Genomic DNA, 16,948 nt, shown 5'->3' with positions numbered 1-16,948 from the left:
TCACATAATAACAGAATCATTCTGGAGAGCCAATAAGTCAAGAGAGGTCCACTCAAGAGTTAGAAAGTTCTCCACAAATCAAAGTAACATCACTACAGTGATATTTTTTTAAAAAAAATCCTGAAGAATTTTATGCATTTACATGTGGCTAGGCACTAGATCAGGGATGGCGAATGTTTTTTTGCTTGGGTGCCAAAAGGGCATGTGCGTGTGTGATAGTGCACGTATGAGTGCCCACACCCATAATACAATGCCCTCCCCCCTTGCATGTGCGCACAACCCTCCCATGCATGCGCACAGGCCTCACTGAAACCTCCGGACTTCCAGTAGTCCAGTTGGGCCATTTTTTGCCCTCCCCAGGCTTCAGGAAAGCCCCCTGAAGCCTGGGGAGGGCACAAAATGGCCTAAAGAGCCTACAGGAAGTTCGTTTCTGAACTTTCAGTAGTCCTGTTGGGCTGTTTTTTGCCATCCACAGGCTCCGGAGGCTTTCCTGAAGTCTGCGGAGGGTGGAAAACGGCTTCCCCCTGCCCTCCGGAAGGCCAGTGGTGGGTTTCAAATTTTTTTAGAACCTCTTCTGTAGGTTTGGCCTGCTTTGTGGGAGTGGCTTACCAGCCATGTGACCGGGTGGGAGTGGCTTGCTGGCCATGTGACCGGGTGGGAGTGGCTTCACAGCCATGTGACTGGGTGGGCGTGGCCAACTTGTAAAATGTGGTGAAACTCACTTAACAATGCTCTTGCTTAGCAACCAAAATGTTGGCTCAGGAACTCTGGCATTTGAAGCACGCAAGTCTTAAAGCTGTCAAGTTACAAGACCCTCGCACCCCTACCCCTTTAGGAAAAAAAACCCCAGGGGTGTTCAAACTTGACAGCTTTAAGACTTTAAGGTTTAGCTAGGACTCTTAGAGGCGAGCGGGGCGATTGGTGAGCCAGCCAATCATTGAGCGGTGGGCAGGGCAAGCGTGGTGCGGATGGTCGGGGGGAGGGAGCTGGAACTGGTTCTAAACGGCACGGTAGATTTGTGGAACCTCTTCTATAGAAGAAGTTAGAACTGGCAGGAACCCACCCCTGCTTGGAGCTGACATAGGGCAACGCCTCGCGTGCCCTCAAATATGGCTCCGTGTGCCCCCCGTGGCATGCGTGTTATAGGTTTGCCATCACGGCACTAGATATAATGTGTTTGTTATCCTTCAACAGTCTTCTGAATCTAGATAGTATACCAGGCAACTGAGGTAAATTAGTACAAGAAGAATGGAAAAAGAACTAGGCAGCCGTTTGTAATCTTTGTTTCAGGCCAAAGTCCTGCTGGGAAGGAATGCTTTTAAGTCCCTTCTAAAATCTCATGTGTGTGGGTGGAAGGTTTCCACCATGCAGGGGGAGCTACAGAAAACTCCTAACTTTTGATTTCATACCCTTTGTACTAACATACAAACTGGCTCTTGACAACTAGACAGACAGGCATGTTTTATCGAGGAGTCTAATGGGAACCAGCACCATGTCATATGGGGCTTTACAGGTACGGGTAGTCCTTGACTTATGTCCACAATTGGGACCAGAATTTCCATTGTTAAGCAAAGCAGTTAGTGAGTCGCACCCAATTTTACAACCTTTTTGTCATGGTTGTTAAATAAATCACCCTGTTAAGTGAATCACATGACCGTTAAGCAAGTCTGGCTCCCTCCATTGACTTTGCTTGCCAGAAGCTGGCAGGGAAGGTCATGAATGGCGACCATGTGACCTAGGATGCTGCAGCCATCGAAAACATGCTAGTTGTGAAGCACCTGAATTTTTATCGTGGGACTGTAGGAATGCTGCAGTGGTTCTGAGTATGCTAGCTGTAAGTCATTATTTACAGACGATCGTAAGTCAAGGACTGCCTGTAATTACACGTATTCAGTAACCATAGCAATGGTGTGATTGTGTTTGGTCTGCTGTATGCTTTTCCCATATCAGAAATCTGGTTGCTGTCTTCTGTACCATTTGCAGCTTCTGAGTTGTCTTCAAAAGCAGTCCTCCATTATAGGAATCTGGTCAGGTGAAAGGAGGTTGGTGTCGCTAAAGATTCCTTGTCCAAGTAGGAGCATATCTGATATGTCAGCTGAAGATGTTTAAACAGAGCTTTGAATCCAAGAGGATCCCCAAGAATCTCTTCTATCAGAGGGAGAGAGGGAGCACAGTCCTATCTAGAACAACCATCAGAATTGACATTTCCAAGAAACCAAGAAGTTTACACACAAAGAGCACGTTTTAGTAGGGTTTTGTCCGAGCTTGTGTCTCTCATGCAGTACAGTATGGCTGCTTAACATGGATTCAGATTTCTCCAATATCACTGGTGATTACAGGCCTAATGGTGCTTCCCACATAACTGTTGACTAAAACTCTCTATTCAAGTTGGAGAAGAACCACAGCAAAGCAGCCCCCTAGCCTTCAACCCTTCCAGATGGTTTAGAAGATACCATGGCTAGTGGCACTTAAATGTCAACGAAAAAAATGTAATATGATTAGGAGGGGCACACCATCATGTAGATCAGAGGTGTCAAACTCACAGCCTGCAGGCTGGATGCGTCACATGCTGGCCACTGCCATCCCCCGTTTTAGCGAAGACAAAAAAAAGTTGCGATATGTCACGTGTCGACAATGTGATGCTGTGAGTTTGACACCCTTAATCCAGATGAAGATTGTCTACTTGTGTGATCAGTGCTGTTTCTGTCCAATGATTGGACAGAAAGGATCCAATCGATCCATTTCCTCTTAGACACTCTATGATTCCCCACCATGTTATCAATAAAGTGAGATTATGAAAATACTCTTCTGTTTTCCAAAACGTATGGTTCGGGAAAGCGCTCTTACAAGTTGCATTAAACCTTAATAAAGACTATACCTGGAAAAAAAAGACGCTGCTGCTTTAAGGAATCCGCTCATTAAAGTTAATACAGCAATTGACATAGAGAATCTTGAAGCCTGAAAAGAAAGCTGCATATGTGAGGTCAAAATAGCAGGCGCCGACGATGGTGAATGTGTGTGCCTATGTGTGAAGAACAACACACGGGATTACTTCCAAGTAATTCATTCACTGTTGTTCACCTACAGACAGAATCTTCCAGACTAAAGCAACTATCTATATACCATATTGATCGGAGTATAAGATGCACCTCCCCCCCCCCAAAAAAAGAGTGTGAAAATCTGAGTGCGTCTTATACACTGAATACAGCATTTTTGGCCTCTCAAAACCCAGCCCCCTTTGCAAAAATGGTCATGCCTAGCCTTTAGGAGGCTTCCAGAGTGCTCCTGGGGGGCCTGGGAGGGCACAAATGAGCCAAAGATGGGCCGTTTTTTTGCTCGTTTTTGCCTCCCCCCCAGCCACCAGGAGCACTTTACAAGCCTCCTAAAGACTAGGCATGATGTCCTTTTTTTGACAAAAAACAGGCCCATTTTCGTGAAAAACAGACTGCTTTTGGGAGGTCTGCAGATTGCAAAACCCCCTTTTTTTAAAAAAAATTCCCTCTTCAAAATCTTGGTGCGTCTTAAACTCAGAAAAATACAGTAACTGCAGATATACTCTGCAAACTGTCTGTCCTTGCCCTCCTCCTGCCTATCAGACATTTTAAGCTGCTCTGCCGTTTTTATCTTCGGGAGGCAGCCCCTCCCTTCTGTGTCAGCCCTGACGTTCCATTACAGTGTCAAAATGGAGGGTGTGACAGGCAATTGAAACCACTTCTTTTTAAAGTATATCACATGCATGTAAGAAAAGTGAAGAAGGGCTTCGACAAGTCAATTGCACATACCCTTTTAACATTATTGACATCTGTCTCCCATCTGGGGATCCCTCTAGATCCAAAGCACTAATTCAGAATCATTTTGGACTCGGCTCAAACCCTATATTAATACTTTCTTTCATTTAGAGGTTCCAATATTACTTCCTGGTTGAAGAAAAATCCATGCTTGTCTTCTCATCCGTGTGTGTGTGTGTGTGTGTGTGTGTGTGTGTGTGTATCTGCACTCACTTGCCCTTCAGTTTAGAGCCATGAAATAACAGAAATAGGCTGTGGACTCCTTCACTTTCCTTTCCCCCTTTCAACAGTCCTTTCTCTTTGTTTTCTCCTTCTCCCCAATTCCCCTGCTAGCCTCAACATCCGCAAATCTGATGTGTTGACTGTTTTCGACGGAGGAGACTTAACCGCCCGGATCCTCGGCCAGTACCTGGGCCTACATTCTCGGTTCAGCATTTACTCTTCAGGCCCAGCAGTCACCCTGCAATTCCAGTCAGACCCCGGTGACCCCCTTTTCGGTCTCAGCCAGGGGTTCCTGGTGCACTATAAGGGTATGAGAAAAGGCTATGATATGCCTTGGGTAAACTGTGGATAGCGAGATAGAGAGAGGGAGGGAGAGCGTGGGGGAGTGAATGAGTGGGTTAGTGGGAGGGAGAGAGGGTGAGGGGGGAAAAGATGGGGCAAGAGAGAGGGAGTGAGAGAAAGGAGGGAGAGAGGGAGGGAGGGTAAGGGAGAGAGTGGGGGAGAGAAAGAGGGTGAGGGGGGAGGGGGGAACGAAGGGGAGGGAGGGAGAGGGTGGGAGAGAGCGAGGGGGAGGGAGAGAGGGGGAGGGAGAGAGAGGGAGAGAAAAGTTGGTGTAAATTGATGGCTGATGACTCATCCTGTGAAGATGGTTTAAATATTTAAGCCGCCTTCAAAAAGGTTTCCAGAAGCTGCTAGGGCTGAGAATGGATGGGAATGTTGAACAATGCATTTATTTGAGATCAGAAACAGGAGAAGGAAAAGGAAAGAGCTCAAATGCATCTGAATAAAACCAAGGTGATATTTCTGCCCAGTTGTAATTTTAGCAGCAATAGATTGAGGAAGAAAAAAGACAAGTTTTGCTTAAATGCCAGCCTGGAGGACAGTCTAAAGTTTAAACACAGAGTGTGCGTCACAGCAGTATTCTTGTAATTGTGCAACTGAGCGTTGGTTGGGGATCCTTTAATTTGGATTTCTGAGCAGGGGGTTTGGTCCTTTCTAACAATATGATTGTATGAGTTGCTTGTAGAGAGGAACTCCTGACATGAAGTAGAAAAGTGGGAAAACAGGTGAGATTTGGTGAGGAGAGGTAGGATAGTACATTGATGATGTTACTTAGTTTGGTAATGAAATGCCTGCAAGAAAACAAACAAGTTCAGAGAGTAACAAAAGGCCCCTCAGTTCAACCCCGAACTCTTCTATCAGACAGGACAATGCCTGGCAGAAGGTAGTTGTTATATCCTCTCCTCTCCTCCCTCCCCTCCCCGCTTTTTCTCCTCTCCTCCTCAATTCTTCTCCCCTTCTCTCCTTTCCTCCTCCTCTTCTCCTCCCCTCCCCTCAATTCTCCTCCTCTCTCCTCTCCTCCTCCTCTTCCCCCCTCCCCTTCCCTCTCCTCTCTTCACAGAAGTTCCACAAAATGACACTTGTCCCGAACTGCCAGAGGTGGAGTTTGGTTGGCGCACAGCTTCTCATACCGCTGTTATCCGCGGCACAGTCGTAACCTACCAATGTGAGCCAGGCTATGACATTGTTGGCTCCGACATTCTCACCTGCCAGTGGGATCTATCATGGAGCAACAGCCCACCTACTTGTCAGAAGAGTAAGTCTTTCTGGTGCTAAAACAGGTGATAAGGATACTCCACATTAGGGCTTATCTAAGCATGAAGGAGGAGGTGTGAAAGAGAACCGGAGGCAGGCGCAAAAAAGGGGGAGGAGTTTAGTGGGCATGAGAAGAGACACACAGCCTAGAGGTGGGAGCTGTGGGAACAGAACATTAGAGTGACTATACTTTGCTGTCACTTTGACTGGAAGCTTACTTTTACAGTTTTTAAGATTATGTTGTTATCTTAATTAGCATTACACCAACTAGCATTAAAAATGCCTTTCTTGAATCTGCTTGGTTTTCACTTTTTGTGTTGGCCAGCTATGTCGAGCCTGGTGTGTGTGTGTATGTGTGTTTGTGAACTTTGATGTAGTATTTTAGACTTTCTAATAGGAGAGTTTTTGGTTCATTGTTTGCAGTTCTAAAGCAGTGATGGTTAACCTTTTTGTTGTCACATGACAAAAGTGTGCGTGTGCACCGACACTCATAATGCAATGCCTGTGTGATATCCCCCCCATGCACCCCATACCCCTTTGCATGTGTGCGCCCCCCTCCCCGCGCCCCATTTTGGACCTAGTAGGCCTCCCTGCAGTCTCCTGGGACCCAAAACGGGCCGTGGCGGGGGAGCACCTAGGAGATCTTCCTGCAGGCTCCCTGCCACAACCCCCTGCACTCCCCCCGTCCTCTGTGCATACATGCACACACACACCGTCCCCGTGCATGCACGCATGTCTCCCGCATGTGCCCCCTCCCTCAACCATGTGCGGCAGAGACATGAAAATCAGCTCGCCGGCAGGAGGCACGCGCAACAGCTCGTGTGCCCACAGAGAGAGCTGTGGGTGCCACCTGTGGCACGCATGCATAAGTTTGCCATCACGTTTCTAGAATATTTGTGTCACTTTAGAAGCAAAGTTGAAACATTCCCGGAGTAGAATGGCACTCTAAAATATCCACATAGTCAGATATTATTCCTGAATTGGGAATTAGAGGGAAATACAGAGGCCTCTTTTCATACTTTACTGCAACTTCTCTTTCCCCAAGTTATAAATTGTGCTGATCCTGGAGAGATTAGCAACGGCAAGAGGAGCATCACAGACCGACATTTCTCCATTGGCTCTCACGTCCAGTACTTCTGTCATGAAGGCTACGTAGTGGAAGGGAGTACCACACTCACCTGCTACAACCGGGATACGGGTACCCCTAAATGGAGCGACCGAGTACCCAAGTGTGTCTGTAAGTAAAAGTGGGGGAAGGAAAAAGCAAATAGAAGGGAGGAAGCTAGAAGTGGGAGGGTCTTTAAAGCAGCAAAATACAGGACTGTATATTTTGACAAGAGCTTAGCTGGTCTGACTGGTTATAGGGAGATCTCAACCTATCACTGGTCACTTAACAACTGTTCAAAGTTGTGGTGAAGCTATCTTGGAGCTACTTACAACCTGGATTTCAAGTTCTGATAGTCCCCTCCCCCACAGTCACATAATGAAACTTGGGGGGGCGGTCAGAAACATGGTCAGCCATTTGCAGTATCCTGCAGTCACCTCATTGCATTTTAAGATGGTTTTCTCAAACATCAACACAGACTTCTAGTTTCCAGCAAAACTGCGGCCATTATAAACTCTTTGTTGCCCCATTTTCCTTTTCCAGTGAAATATGAGCCTTGCCTGAATCCTGGGGTTCCAGAGAATGGGTACCAAACTCTTTACAAGCATCATTACCAAGCAGGAGAGTCCCTGCGCTTCTTCTGCTATGAGGGTTTTGAACTTATAGGGGAAGTGACGATCACCTGCATACCAGGACATCCATCCCAATGGACCAGCCAGCCACCCCTCTGCAAAGGTATGGGGAGAATATTCCCCATCGTATGTGGCTTTCACTCACTGTTTTGTGACCCTCTGCTTTGTTTGCCTGGCATTTTTTAAAATAGTCCCTTGGTCTCTTTCCCCCCACCAGTGGCCTATGAGGAGTTATTGGATGACCGGAAACTGGAAGGTGAGTGGAAAGAAGTTTGGGAAGGGATTTTTGGAGGGTGGTAAACATTATTTTCCTTCCTTCCTTCCTTCCTTCCTTCCTTCCTTCCTTCCTTCCTTCCTTCCTTCCTTCCTTCCTTCCTTCCTTCCTTCCTTCCTTCCTTCCTTCCCCCCTCCCTCCCTCCTAATTCTCATTTCTTCCTTCCTTCTTTTCCTCCTCCCTCCCTCTCTCCTAATTCTCCTTCCTTCCTCTCTTCCTCCAGCCCTCCTAATTCTCCTTTCTTTCTCCCTCCCTCTCCCCATCCTCCCTCCCTCCTTTCTCCCTCCCTCCTCCCACCTCCCTAATTTTCCTTCCTTCCTTCCTTCCCGGGGACCATGGGTGACACATTTGGTTCTCTATGTCAAAACTGGCTGAGGAATTCTGGTAGTTACAGTCCACAAGTCTTAAAGTTGCCAAGGTTGGAGACCCTGCTCTATGTAATAGCTCCCATCCTATGGAATATTCTTTCCCAAGAAATACATCCAGCTTCCACTTTGCTGCAATTCTAGAAACAGGTTAAGACTGTTTTATTTTAATGATCTTTCAGTCCCAGCTGACTGACTGTGGGCAACTATCATGGATTTTATTTCATAGTTATCTTTGCTTTTTGTGGCTGTTCCTAGTCTTTCATTATGTTTTAATTCACTTATTGTTATACTTTTGGGTTTTTACAGTTCTTTTGTGATTGGGATGGACTATAAATTCTGAAAAATAAAATTTAATTCAAGGTACAGTGTTTGATACATACATCTCACACATACCACTTTTTTCTTGTAGTCACCCAGACCACAGATCCTTCCCACCAGATGGAAGGTGGCAACATTGCCCTGGCAATCTTCCTCCCCATCATTCTCGTCATCCTGCTGATTGGAGGCATCTACATCTACTACACTAAGTGAGTGATATCAAACTAATTTATATTTGCTTTGCTCAGTGGGCAGTGCCATTCGTCTCTGTGGTTTGATTCCAGTTAAGTTGCATTTTATTTATTATTATTTTTTATTTTATTTATTTGTTTTATTTTATTGTACTATACTGTATTGTATTGCATTGTATTTTCTTATATTTTATTTTATTTATTTTATTATTTATTTATTTTTATTTCATTTATCTGTTATTTAGCCCAGCTCCCTCACAATGTGACTCTGGAAGACAGACATGTTGTTTAATTGCAAATAGAGACGAATTGGAATTTAATTCCATTTCGAAGATTTTAACCTGAAACCCTACACAGTTTAAATTTCCAGGTGCAAGGAGACAATTATAATAATTTGTCTACTTAATGATGTTGAAAATGCCTTAACACTGCATTCGTATAACCAGTTCACAACCAAGATCATAGGTATGTCAAGTGACAATAAAAAAACTCTCCATATATGGCTAGAAGGAGCTTTGATTCCTGCCGAATCAGTAAGTTTTATGTTTTACACTTTCAAGAACAGGGTCCACAATCCCGGGCTACAAGCTGTTTGGAACCAGGCTGTGGAAATCCCCCGCATACACAGGCTGGCCCGCAAAGTCGAAAAGAGCGGGGAACTCTGTTCTAGAAAGTATTAACCACTGTCCATACCTGCCACTAAAGATAATTAGAGTAGCTGATTGATTGTTTATCCATTCTGTTTCTTTGAATGGCCTTGGCCTCAGGTATAAAATGAAGTCAATATATGGACAAAAATGTGATTGATGATCTGATTAATTTTGTTGAGATAAATATGGCTGTGATGACATCTGGGAGAGTGGGGGGGGGAGCCTCCCACCAACACTGCTACTGGTTCGCCCGAACTGGGGCGAACCGGCACAGTGCCACCTCTGTACTGCACCAAAAAAAGTTGGAAATCCCTTTTTTCCCTCTTTTACCTTGCACTCCTCTCTTTTCTTTACCTTGCTCCCTTCCTTCATTATTTTGCTTCTTCTTGTATTTTATAGTATAATAAACTTGAAGAAAACTTTTTAAAAAATGAATACGTGATTGAAATGTTGGATGTGCCCAGAACATAGGAAGCTGCCTGATATCCAATTAGACTATTGGTTGATCTCATTCCTTCAGAGACGGTATTTGAAGATGCTGGTGACCAATTCTGAACCATCCAAATGCAAAATATATAATCTCCTTCACTGGGTTATTTCTGTAACATACGGTCCATGGAGTTATGCCATTAAAATGAATCTGATTTTCCAAACTGGTAGAGGCTGGTTCTTTCAACCCATTCTCTTCTTCTTCTTTTACTTTCCTGCAGATTCCAAGGAAAAACTCTCTTTGGCTTCTCCTTTTCCAGCTCTCACAGCTACAGCCCTATCACTGTAGAATCTGATTTCAACAACCCTCTCTACGAGGCTGGGGTGAGCTGCGGACGCTCAGCCAAGCCGTTGTTCTATAGTACCTATTTTTTAAAAGCTCTGATTAAAGAGGATTTAGTTATTGCGGTTCTGCATTTCGCCCTCTCTTCGCTGCTGCTTTCAACCTCTTGCAATCCTGCTGCTGTTCTGTACAGATTTATCCCAGATTTGGGCTGTAAAATTAGGGTCAGCCATTAGGTCTTTTGCAAGAGATATAACCGTTCCCAAGTGGGTCATCTGGCATTTTACAACCTGAATGAGTTTATTACAGATTTTCTCCCAACAAAGGTATCCATTGGCCACATTTCTACTGGTTTGGGGGAATTTTGCTCATTTCAACACCATTCCGAGTACAGCAGAGGTGGGTTGCTACCAGTTTGAACTGGTTCAGGTAAACTGGTAGTGGAAATTGTGACTGGGGTCATTGAACCGGTAGGGATGGCAGGCTTGCCACGCCCAAAACCGGTTCCCCGGTCACTGCAGCATTTTTTTTTGGCATTTTTAGGCATGCACAGACCTATTTATAGGCAACTATGCACACGCAGCAACCCACTCCTGGAGTACAGGTAGACCTTGACTTATAACAGTTCGTTTAGTGACCCTTCAATGTTACCACGGCACTGAAAAATGTGATTTACAACCATTTTTCATAGTTACGACCTTTGCACCATCCCCATGATCATGTGATCAAAATTCAGACGCTTGGCAACTGACTGATATTTATGACCTTTGCTACACTATATTGCCAAAAGTATTCGCTCACCTGCCTTTACTCGCATATGAACTTACTGTACGTGACATCCCATTCCTAATCCATAGGGCTCAATATGACGTCGATCCACCCTTTGCAGCTATAACAGCTTCAATTCTTCTGGGAAGGCTGTCCACAAGGTTCAGGAGTGTGTTTATGGGAATTTTTGACCATTCTTCCAGAAGCGCATTTGTAAGGTCGCACACTGATGTTGGACGAGTTTACGTGGCCTACCACTTCGTGGCTGAGTTGCTGTCGTTCCCAAACACTTCCACGTTCTTATAATACAGCTGACAGTTGACCGTGGAATATTTAGGAGCGAGGAAATGTCACGACTGGATTTGTTGCACAGGTGGCATCTTATCACAGTTCCACGCTGGAATTCACTGAGCTCCTGAGAGCGACCCATTCTTTCACAAAAGTTTGCAAAAACAGTCTGCATGCCTAGGTACTTGATTTTATACACCTGTGGCCATGGAAGTGATTGGAACACCTGATTCTGATTATTTGGATGGATGAGCGAATACTTTTTGCAATATAGTGTATATCCCAAGGTCATGGAATCCCCTTTTGCGACCGTCTGACAAGCAAAGTCAATGGTGAAGCCAGATTCACTTAACATCTGTGTTACTAATTTATCAACAACATTGATTCACTTAATGACTGTGGCACTGGTGAGTTCCTACCGGTTCAGCCGAACCAGTAGTGGTTTGGCAGCCTGGTGTCTGGAACTGGGAGCGACCCAGTCCAGCCACACTCCTGAACCGGTTCTCCGTAGGCGCCACCATTTTGTTTTCCCTTCTGCGCATGCACAGAACAATTTTGTTGCGCTATGCCTGCATGTGCAGCGCACCCACGAGAGAACTGGCAGTAGTGCCTGCTGGAACCCATCCCCGGACTATGGCAAGAAAAGTCATAAAATGGGACAAAATTCATTTAACCAATCTCTCACTTAACCACAGAAAATTTGGGCTTAATTGTGGTCATACGTCAAGGACTCCCTGTACTCCCTTCAGTACTTCCACATGCTGCCAGTAGTGGTCACCAAAGGGCTCCTTTAGAGTTAAGAGAAAAGGAAACCATGCGAAGATTAATTCTGGTTTTATTTACTTAATCATGATTTACTGAATTTATCCTCTCTGGTGGGTTGGTACATGGGCCCAACGAACCCTGCCACAGTGCATGAAGATGATCTTCTGATCTTTGGGTAGTTTAAAATCAACTAGATGAAGGAAAAGAACTGGCGAGTTTCTGTCCCTAAAATAAGTTGTTTCCCCTCCTTTTTTTTCCTGCTTAACAGGACACCAGAGAATACGAAGTTTCCATTTAGAAGACGTCAAGAGGATCTGCCATTCTTCTCCCAAACCCAACTAGGCCTGAGGATCAGCGACTGAGAATGATTCCTGATTTGGAGGGAATAGCGGAAGGTGGTTTTTGGGAGGGGGCTAAGGGAAAATGGAGGGGAGAGAAGGAGTTTATCCTTTCTACCCCACAAATTCAGCTTTATCTCTTCTTCTCCATGTTGCTGCCTGACTGTCCACTCTCAGCTTTGGACCACTCCCTTCTCCCGTGTAAATACTCTCTTCAATGTGCCAAATGTGTTTCTCACACACACACTCACAGAGTTATTATTATTCTGCTTTATCTGTTCGTTTTATTTCTCTATTTATTTATTATGTTACACTTTTCCTTTTTTCTTCATTTTAACGATCATTCCCTTAGTGGTTGAAAAAAAGGAGGAGGGGGTTGACTTCATCCCTTCTTCCATACTTTACCCCCCCCCCCCCACTCCATTTTTAAGGAACTGGGCCTGAGTTCTAAATGGTGCTGCCATTGAACATAAAATAAAATAAAAATAATTTCTGTAAACAAGGCTGTACAGTAAGATCACTAAAACCCAATATATGTGGCTTTCCACTAGGAGATCTATTTATTCCTAAAATCAGTGGCTAACAGACATGGGCAACAGAAAAAGCCAAATGCTGAGAGGCTTTAGAAAAGATATTGATCCCTAATTTTTTAACATGGGAGCAAGTCTCCCTCATGTTGTTCAGAAAATTTACCTTCATAAAATTGGGAATACATTAGATAACCACGGAAATATAAACAGTGTCATAAAACCATTAGCTGTTTAGATTATAAACCATTGGAGTTTTGCAAGGTTTGTGTGCTGCAACATGCCCAATCAGAAAGTAATCAGACTTCAATTTTAATGGATTTGTGGAGATGTAATAGACACACTCTATATTACAGAACACCAGGAATAGATTGTCAGGTGTTATATCCTGGGGCTGTAGAAATAACCTACAATGACAATGTAATCGTTTTACAAGATTTAGCTGTATTTTCTTTCTTGTACCACTAATTTCTTTGGCTTACTGCTTTTTACTCCTGTTCTATGCTTTGCCTAATATTACTTAGTGTATAAGGGAACTTAGTGTGATGGGCATGTATGTATCTACATATACAACCCAGGACGAGGGTTGACACCAAGATAAGCACACACAGGAGTGCTGCCTATAAAAGACTTTCTATTTATATTTTAGTTCTTTTTCTTCTAATCTAACAGAGATGGGCACTGCCCCCTAGAGTCGGGAACAACTAGCACATATGTGCGAGGGGAATCTTCATCTTTAATCTTCTAATATTTCTCCCACCTCTGAAAGTAACAAGAATAAGAAAATAAAATAAAATAAAACCAACATAATGCAGATCCTGAAAAGAGAGGCTTGGTAGAACTTCACTAAGCAAAGTTGGTCTTTTCGTTAGATTGGAAGTCATAACCACCCAGAGTCAATAAATTCATTACTTATTTGTTTGTTAGGCAGTTTATCCTTTCCTTCCTTCCTTGGGAACTGCTTTCATAGCACTTCCTCCTCCGATTTTTCGCTAGAAAAATGCTGTGGTTGGATTAGGATAAAAATGAGGGAAGGGCACTGGCCCAAAGCCATCCAGTCAACTTCCGTGGCTGCAGGTGGACTTGGATCTGATCTCCGTGATCCTCGTCAAATCCTTTTAGCATTAGATCACATTGGCCCTTTGTTTACCATATTTTTAGCAGTACAGAATGGCTGTGGGGAGTCAGTTTAGTTTTACATTTGAGATACAACCGGTTCGTACCCAGCTTATCTTCGGAGCTACCGGTTTGCCCAAACTGGTCCGAACAGGTAGAATCCCACCCCTGATTAATCCTTGACTCTCGTTCTACACGAAGATAGAAGACATCCTAGAATAGGTAATATATCTGTTCAGCCATTGTGATTGCTGAAAAAAATTCATTTTAAAGTCCCCAAATCTTTGGAGGAATAATTGATAAATCTTTTGATCAGTGTTCCTCTGGAGCTATTTCCCATGAAATTCATATGGTTGTTTAGATATGGAGTAAAACCTTTTAATAATAAAACTTCTCCCTCATGATTAGGAGGATCCTTATAACTTTTAAAAGATAAAAGTGCATCTGATAATTTTATGTTGCTTTCAAAGTTAACAAATCACTGAATATTACTAATTATGCTTATAAGAACAATATTATTTTTAATGGTACTTTACAGCCCTTTTAAAATAAGACAGTGTACATTTTCCCCGTTTGTCTAATGTACTGGCCCAAATAATGAAATAGCTGCAGGTTTTGCAGCCTCTGACTTATTAAGGTATCTCTAAATGATTTTAAAAAGAGAGAGCAATGTAATTTTGTCTGGAAAAGATCAATTTTCCTCCTTCACAGTATCTTAACAAGAAAAGAACATGCCCTCCTGGTATTAGACAGTTGCTTTAAGGATTAAATAATATTTCAGGATATAAATGGTTTATGGACTGTCTCCCTTGATTAACATCATAGAAAGCCACTGGCTGCCTTGTATCTTCTTCAGGATGTTGTCGTTTTGTGTGGCTCTCATAGTCTTAAGCAGGGGTCCCCAAACCTGGCAACGTTAAGACTTGTGGACTTCAACTCTCAGAATTCTCTCAGGAGAATTTTGGGAGTTGAAGTCCACAAATCTTAAAGTTGCCAAGTTTGAAGACCTCTGCTCTTAATTATGACAACAGGAAAGATCCTTAGTGCCAAAACGTATGAAAGTACACTTTTACAGCTGTTCAATCAAGCAACCCTCTTTTAGGGCATGAGAGTTTCTGAATGGAATCGCAGTACTCATCTCCCACAGGGTAAAGTTTGTAGTAGGTGAGAATATTGTACCTAAAGCCCCTTCACTTACTGCCAGTATGGAGCAGGACATAAAAATAGTACTTACCAGCCCGTCTCCTGTCCCAAATAGTGAAACTGACTTATATCAACCCTTCCCTGGTGGCCAGTCTTGTATTTTGGAAGAAGGTGAAAAGTATTATTTACTCCAATTTTTGTAGATAACTTATCCTTCCTCTTTGTAGGTATTTTATCATGCTAGGAGGACAGCCCTGACACATCCCCGCAAATGACAGTGCCATTTCTGGGGAATGCTCTCCTTTGCATCGTTACCATTTACAATTCTGTTTAATTTTTAATTTGGCCTTTGGTTACCCCCCCTCCCTCCCGCTCCTTCTCATTTGCTTTTATTTTGGAGCAATAAATAAAACGCACCATTTGTAAAAGCTGTGGTGTCTATACTTCTGTTACAGTCCAACAGGAAATGAGTGTACTCTGTGTGGCAATGGGCAAGTTTGGTCAGCCAACTTAGCAAAAAAGTGTTTAATGGTAACACACCATGAAATGGTACTTTCACACCTGTTTGAGGGGAGAGCGCTTTGTGTTTTGAAAGAGGAGAAGCCGGTGGCTAATTGGGTGTTGAAAAAGGTCCAAGTGCAAATGAATATTCACACGGAAACCCAATGGTTTCTCAGTACTTTTATTTTAATAAACTTAAAGGTCTGTGGGGGTTCTTTCATTGTCCCAAAGGTGCTTCTTTTCAAGAGGCAACTGGTCTTTCTGGTTTTTCTTTGAAGATGTTTCACTTCTCATCCAAGAAGCTTCAAAAAAACCCCAACAAACAGAAAGTCCAGTTGCCTCTTGAAGAAAAGCACCCTTGGGACAACCATGATCTGGATGACTGAGAATCTCCATAGACATTTTTCTTTCAATCAACTAGAAATTGCATCAAGCAGCCCATAGGCAAAAATAAATACATGTAAAAACAACCTGTCCCTTTAACAGAATTTAAGGTACGGTTGAGCCATTTATGGAAAGGAACCTAATCAGTTACTAATGGTTGTGAATAAAAATGTGAACAGGTGGCTTGTTTGAAATATTAGCATCACATACAGGAGGTGGGAGGTTCTATAACCACTATGTCACTTATCTATTTCTGGATCCTACACCTATCTTGTGGGCCTTCATTTCATTTGTGCACTAGTTGCTAACCCAGCATTGCCTGAGTATTTATAGACATCGAAGCGTTTGTCTGACAGGGAACCATTGAGAGGGGCTTTTCTTCCCCCTACTCCCATGCCCATCATCCCTGCCCGCTCCCTTTCCCCCTCCCGTGCACTCCTTCCTGCCTGTCTACGATCCTGGCACTTTGCTCCGAAGGATTTGCCTGACAGGGAGCCATTGAGAGGAGCTTTTCATCCCACAACTCCCATGCCCATCATCCCTGCTTTATCCTTTCCCCCTCCCATGCGCTCCTCTTTCCCGCCCTATCTACCGATCCTGGCCCTTTGCCCCAAATCCATCAGGCGCTTCCCCATTGGTCCACTGGAGAGCAAATGTCACAGCTGGCTTTCCGAACATCACAAACAATTGCCACTCTAGGATGCCGCACCTGCTCTCAACGGGCCAGGGATTCCAAAGTTATGTGACACACACACACACACACATACACCAGGGGTGTCTCTCCCCCCACCAAAATTTGTTTCCGGATTGTGTACCAATTTGGGTTGAAATTACTTAAGGGGCTCCAGATTTCAAAGATGACCTGTGGAGTGCTAGGTACTCTCTGAGCTAGATTGTTTGCTTGCAGATGTTTAATTACCCAACTAGGAAACATCAGTGCTAATGATTGTGGGGCTTGCTCCCTGTTTATACCCTTACACTGATGGTGTTATCTAGCAGGGTAAAGAAATGCCTGCAAGAAAAACAACGAAACTAAGCGCCAAGGACTTCACAGTTCAGCCCATAGAATATTCTCTTCCATGTGCCTGATCTGTTAACCTAACCATCATAGCCCATGCTCTAGAAAATCATTGGCAAGCCTACTGACACACTGTCGCAGCATCATTAGTTGACAATGTATTTTTTAAACTCCCTTCACCACA

At 43.8% G+C, this 16,948-nt stretch overlaps 1 protein-coding gene across 3 annotated transcripts in view; it reads left to right on the top strand.

Moving 5' to 3' along the window:
• SEZ6L2 (seizure related 6 homolog like 2) overlaps positions 1-15,274 on the top strand; it is a 38,275-nt gene extending 23,001 nt beyond the window's left edge. The window contains exons 11-18 of one of the 3 annotated variants that reach the window (XM_081933188.1): positions 4,122-4,318; positions 5,413-5,607; positions 6,652-6,843; positions 7,255-7,446; positions 7,561-7,599; positions 8,395-8,512; positions 9,855-9,957; positions 12,006-15,274. In XM_081933188.1, the coding sequence (XP_081789314.1) occupies positions 4,122-4,318; positions 5,413-5,607; positions 6,652-6,843; positions 7,255-7,446; positions 7,561-7,599; positions 8,395-8,512; positions 9,855-9,957; positions 12,006-12,035 (1,066 nt within the window). In that variant the 3' untranslated portion in view covers positions 12,036-15,274. Of the gene's footprint in view, positions 1-4,121; positions 4,319-5,412; positions 5,608-6,651; positions 6,844-7,254; positions 7,447-7,560; positions 7,600-8,394; positions 8,513-9,054; positions 9,295-9,854; positions 9,958-12,005 lie in introns of those variants that run through there. The other 2 variants (XM_081933189.1, XM_081933187.1) reach the window with 2 other exon arrangements.
• Positions 15,275-16,948: the final 1,674 nt, after the last annotated feature.

This window comes from Natrix helvetica, assembly GCF_964273705.1.
Source record: "Natrix helvetica genome assembly, chromosome: Z".
NCBI lineage: Eukaryota > Metazoa > Chordata > Lepidosauria > Squamata > Natricidae > Natrix > Natrix helvetica.
The sequence above is the reverse complement of the archived record's forward strand: the minus strand, read 5'-3'. Positions and strand labels throughout refer to the sequence as shown.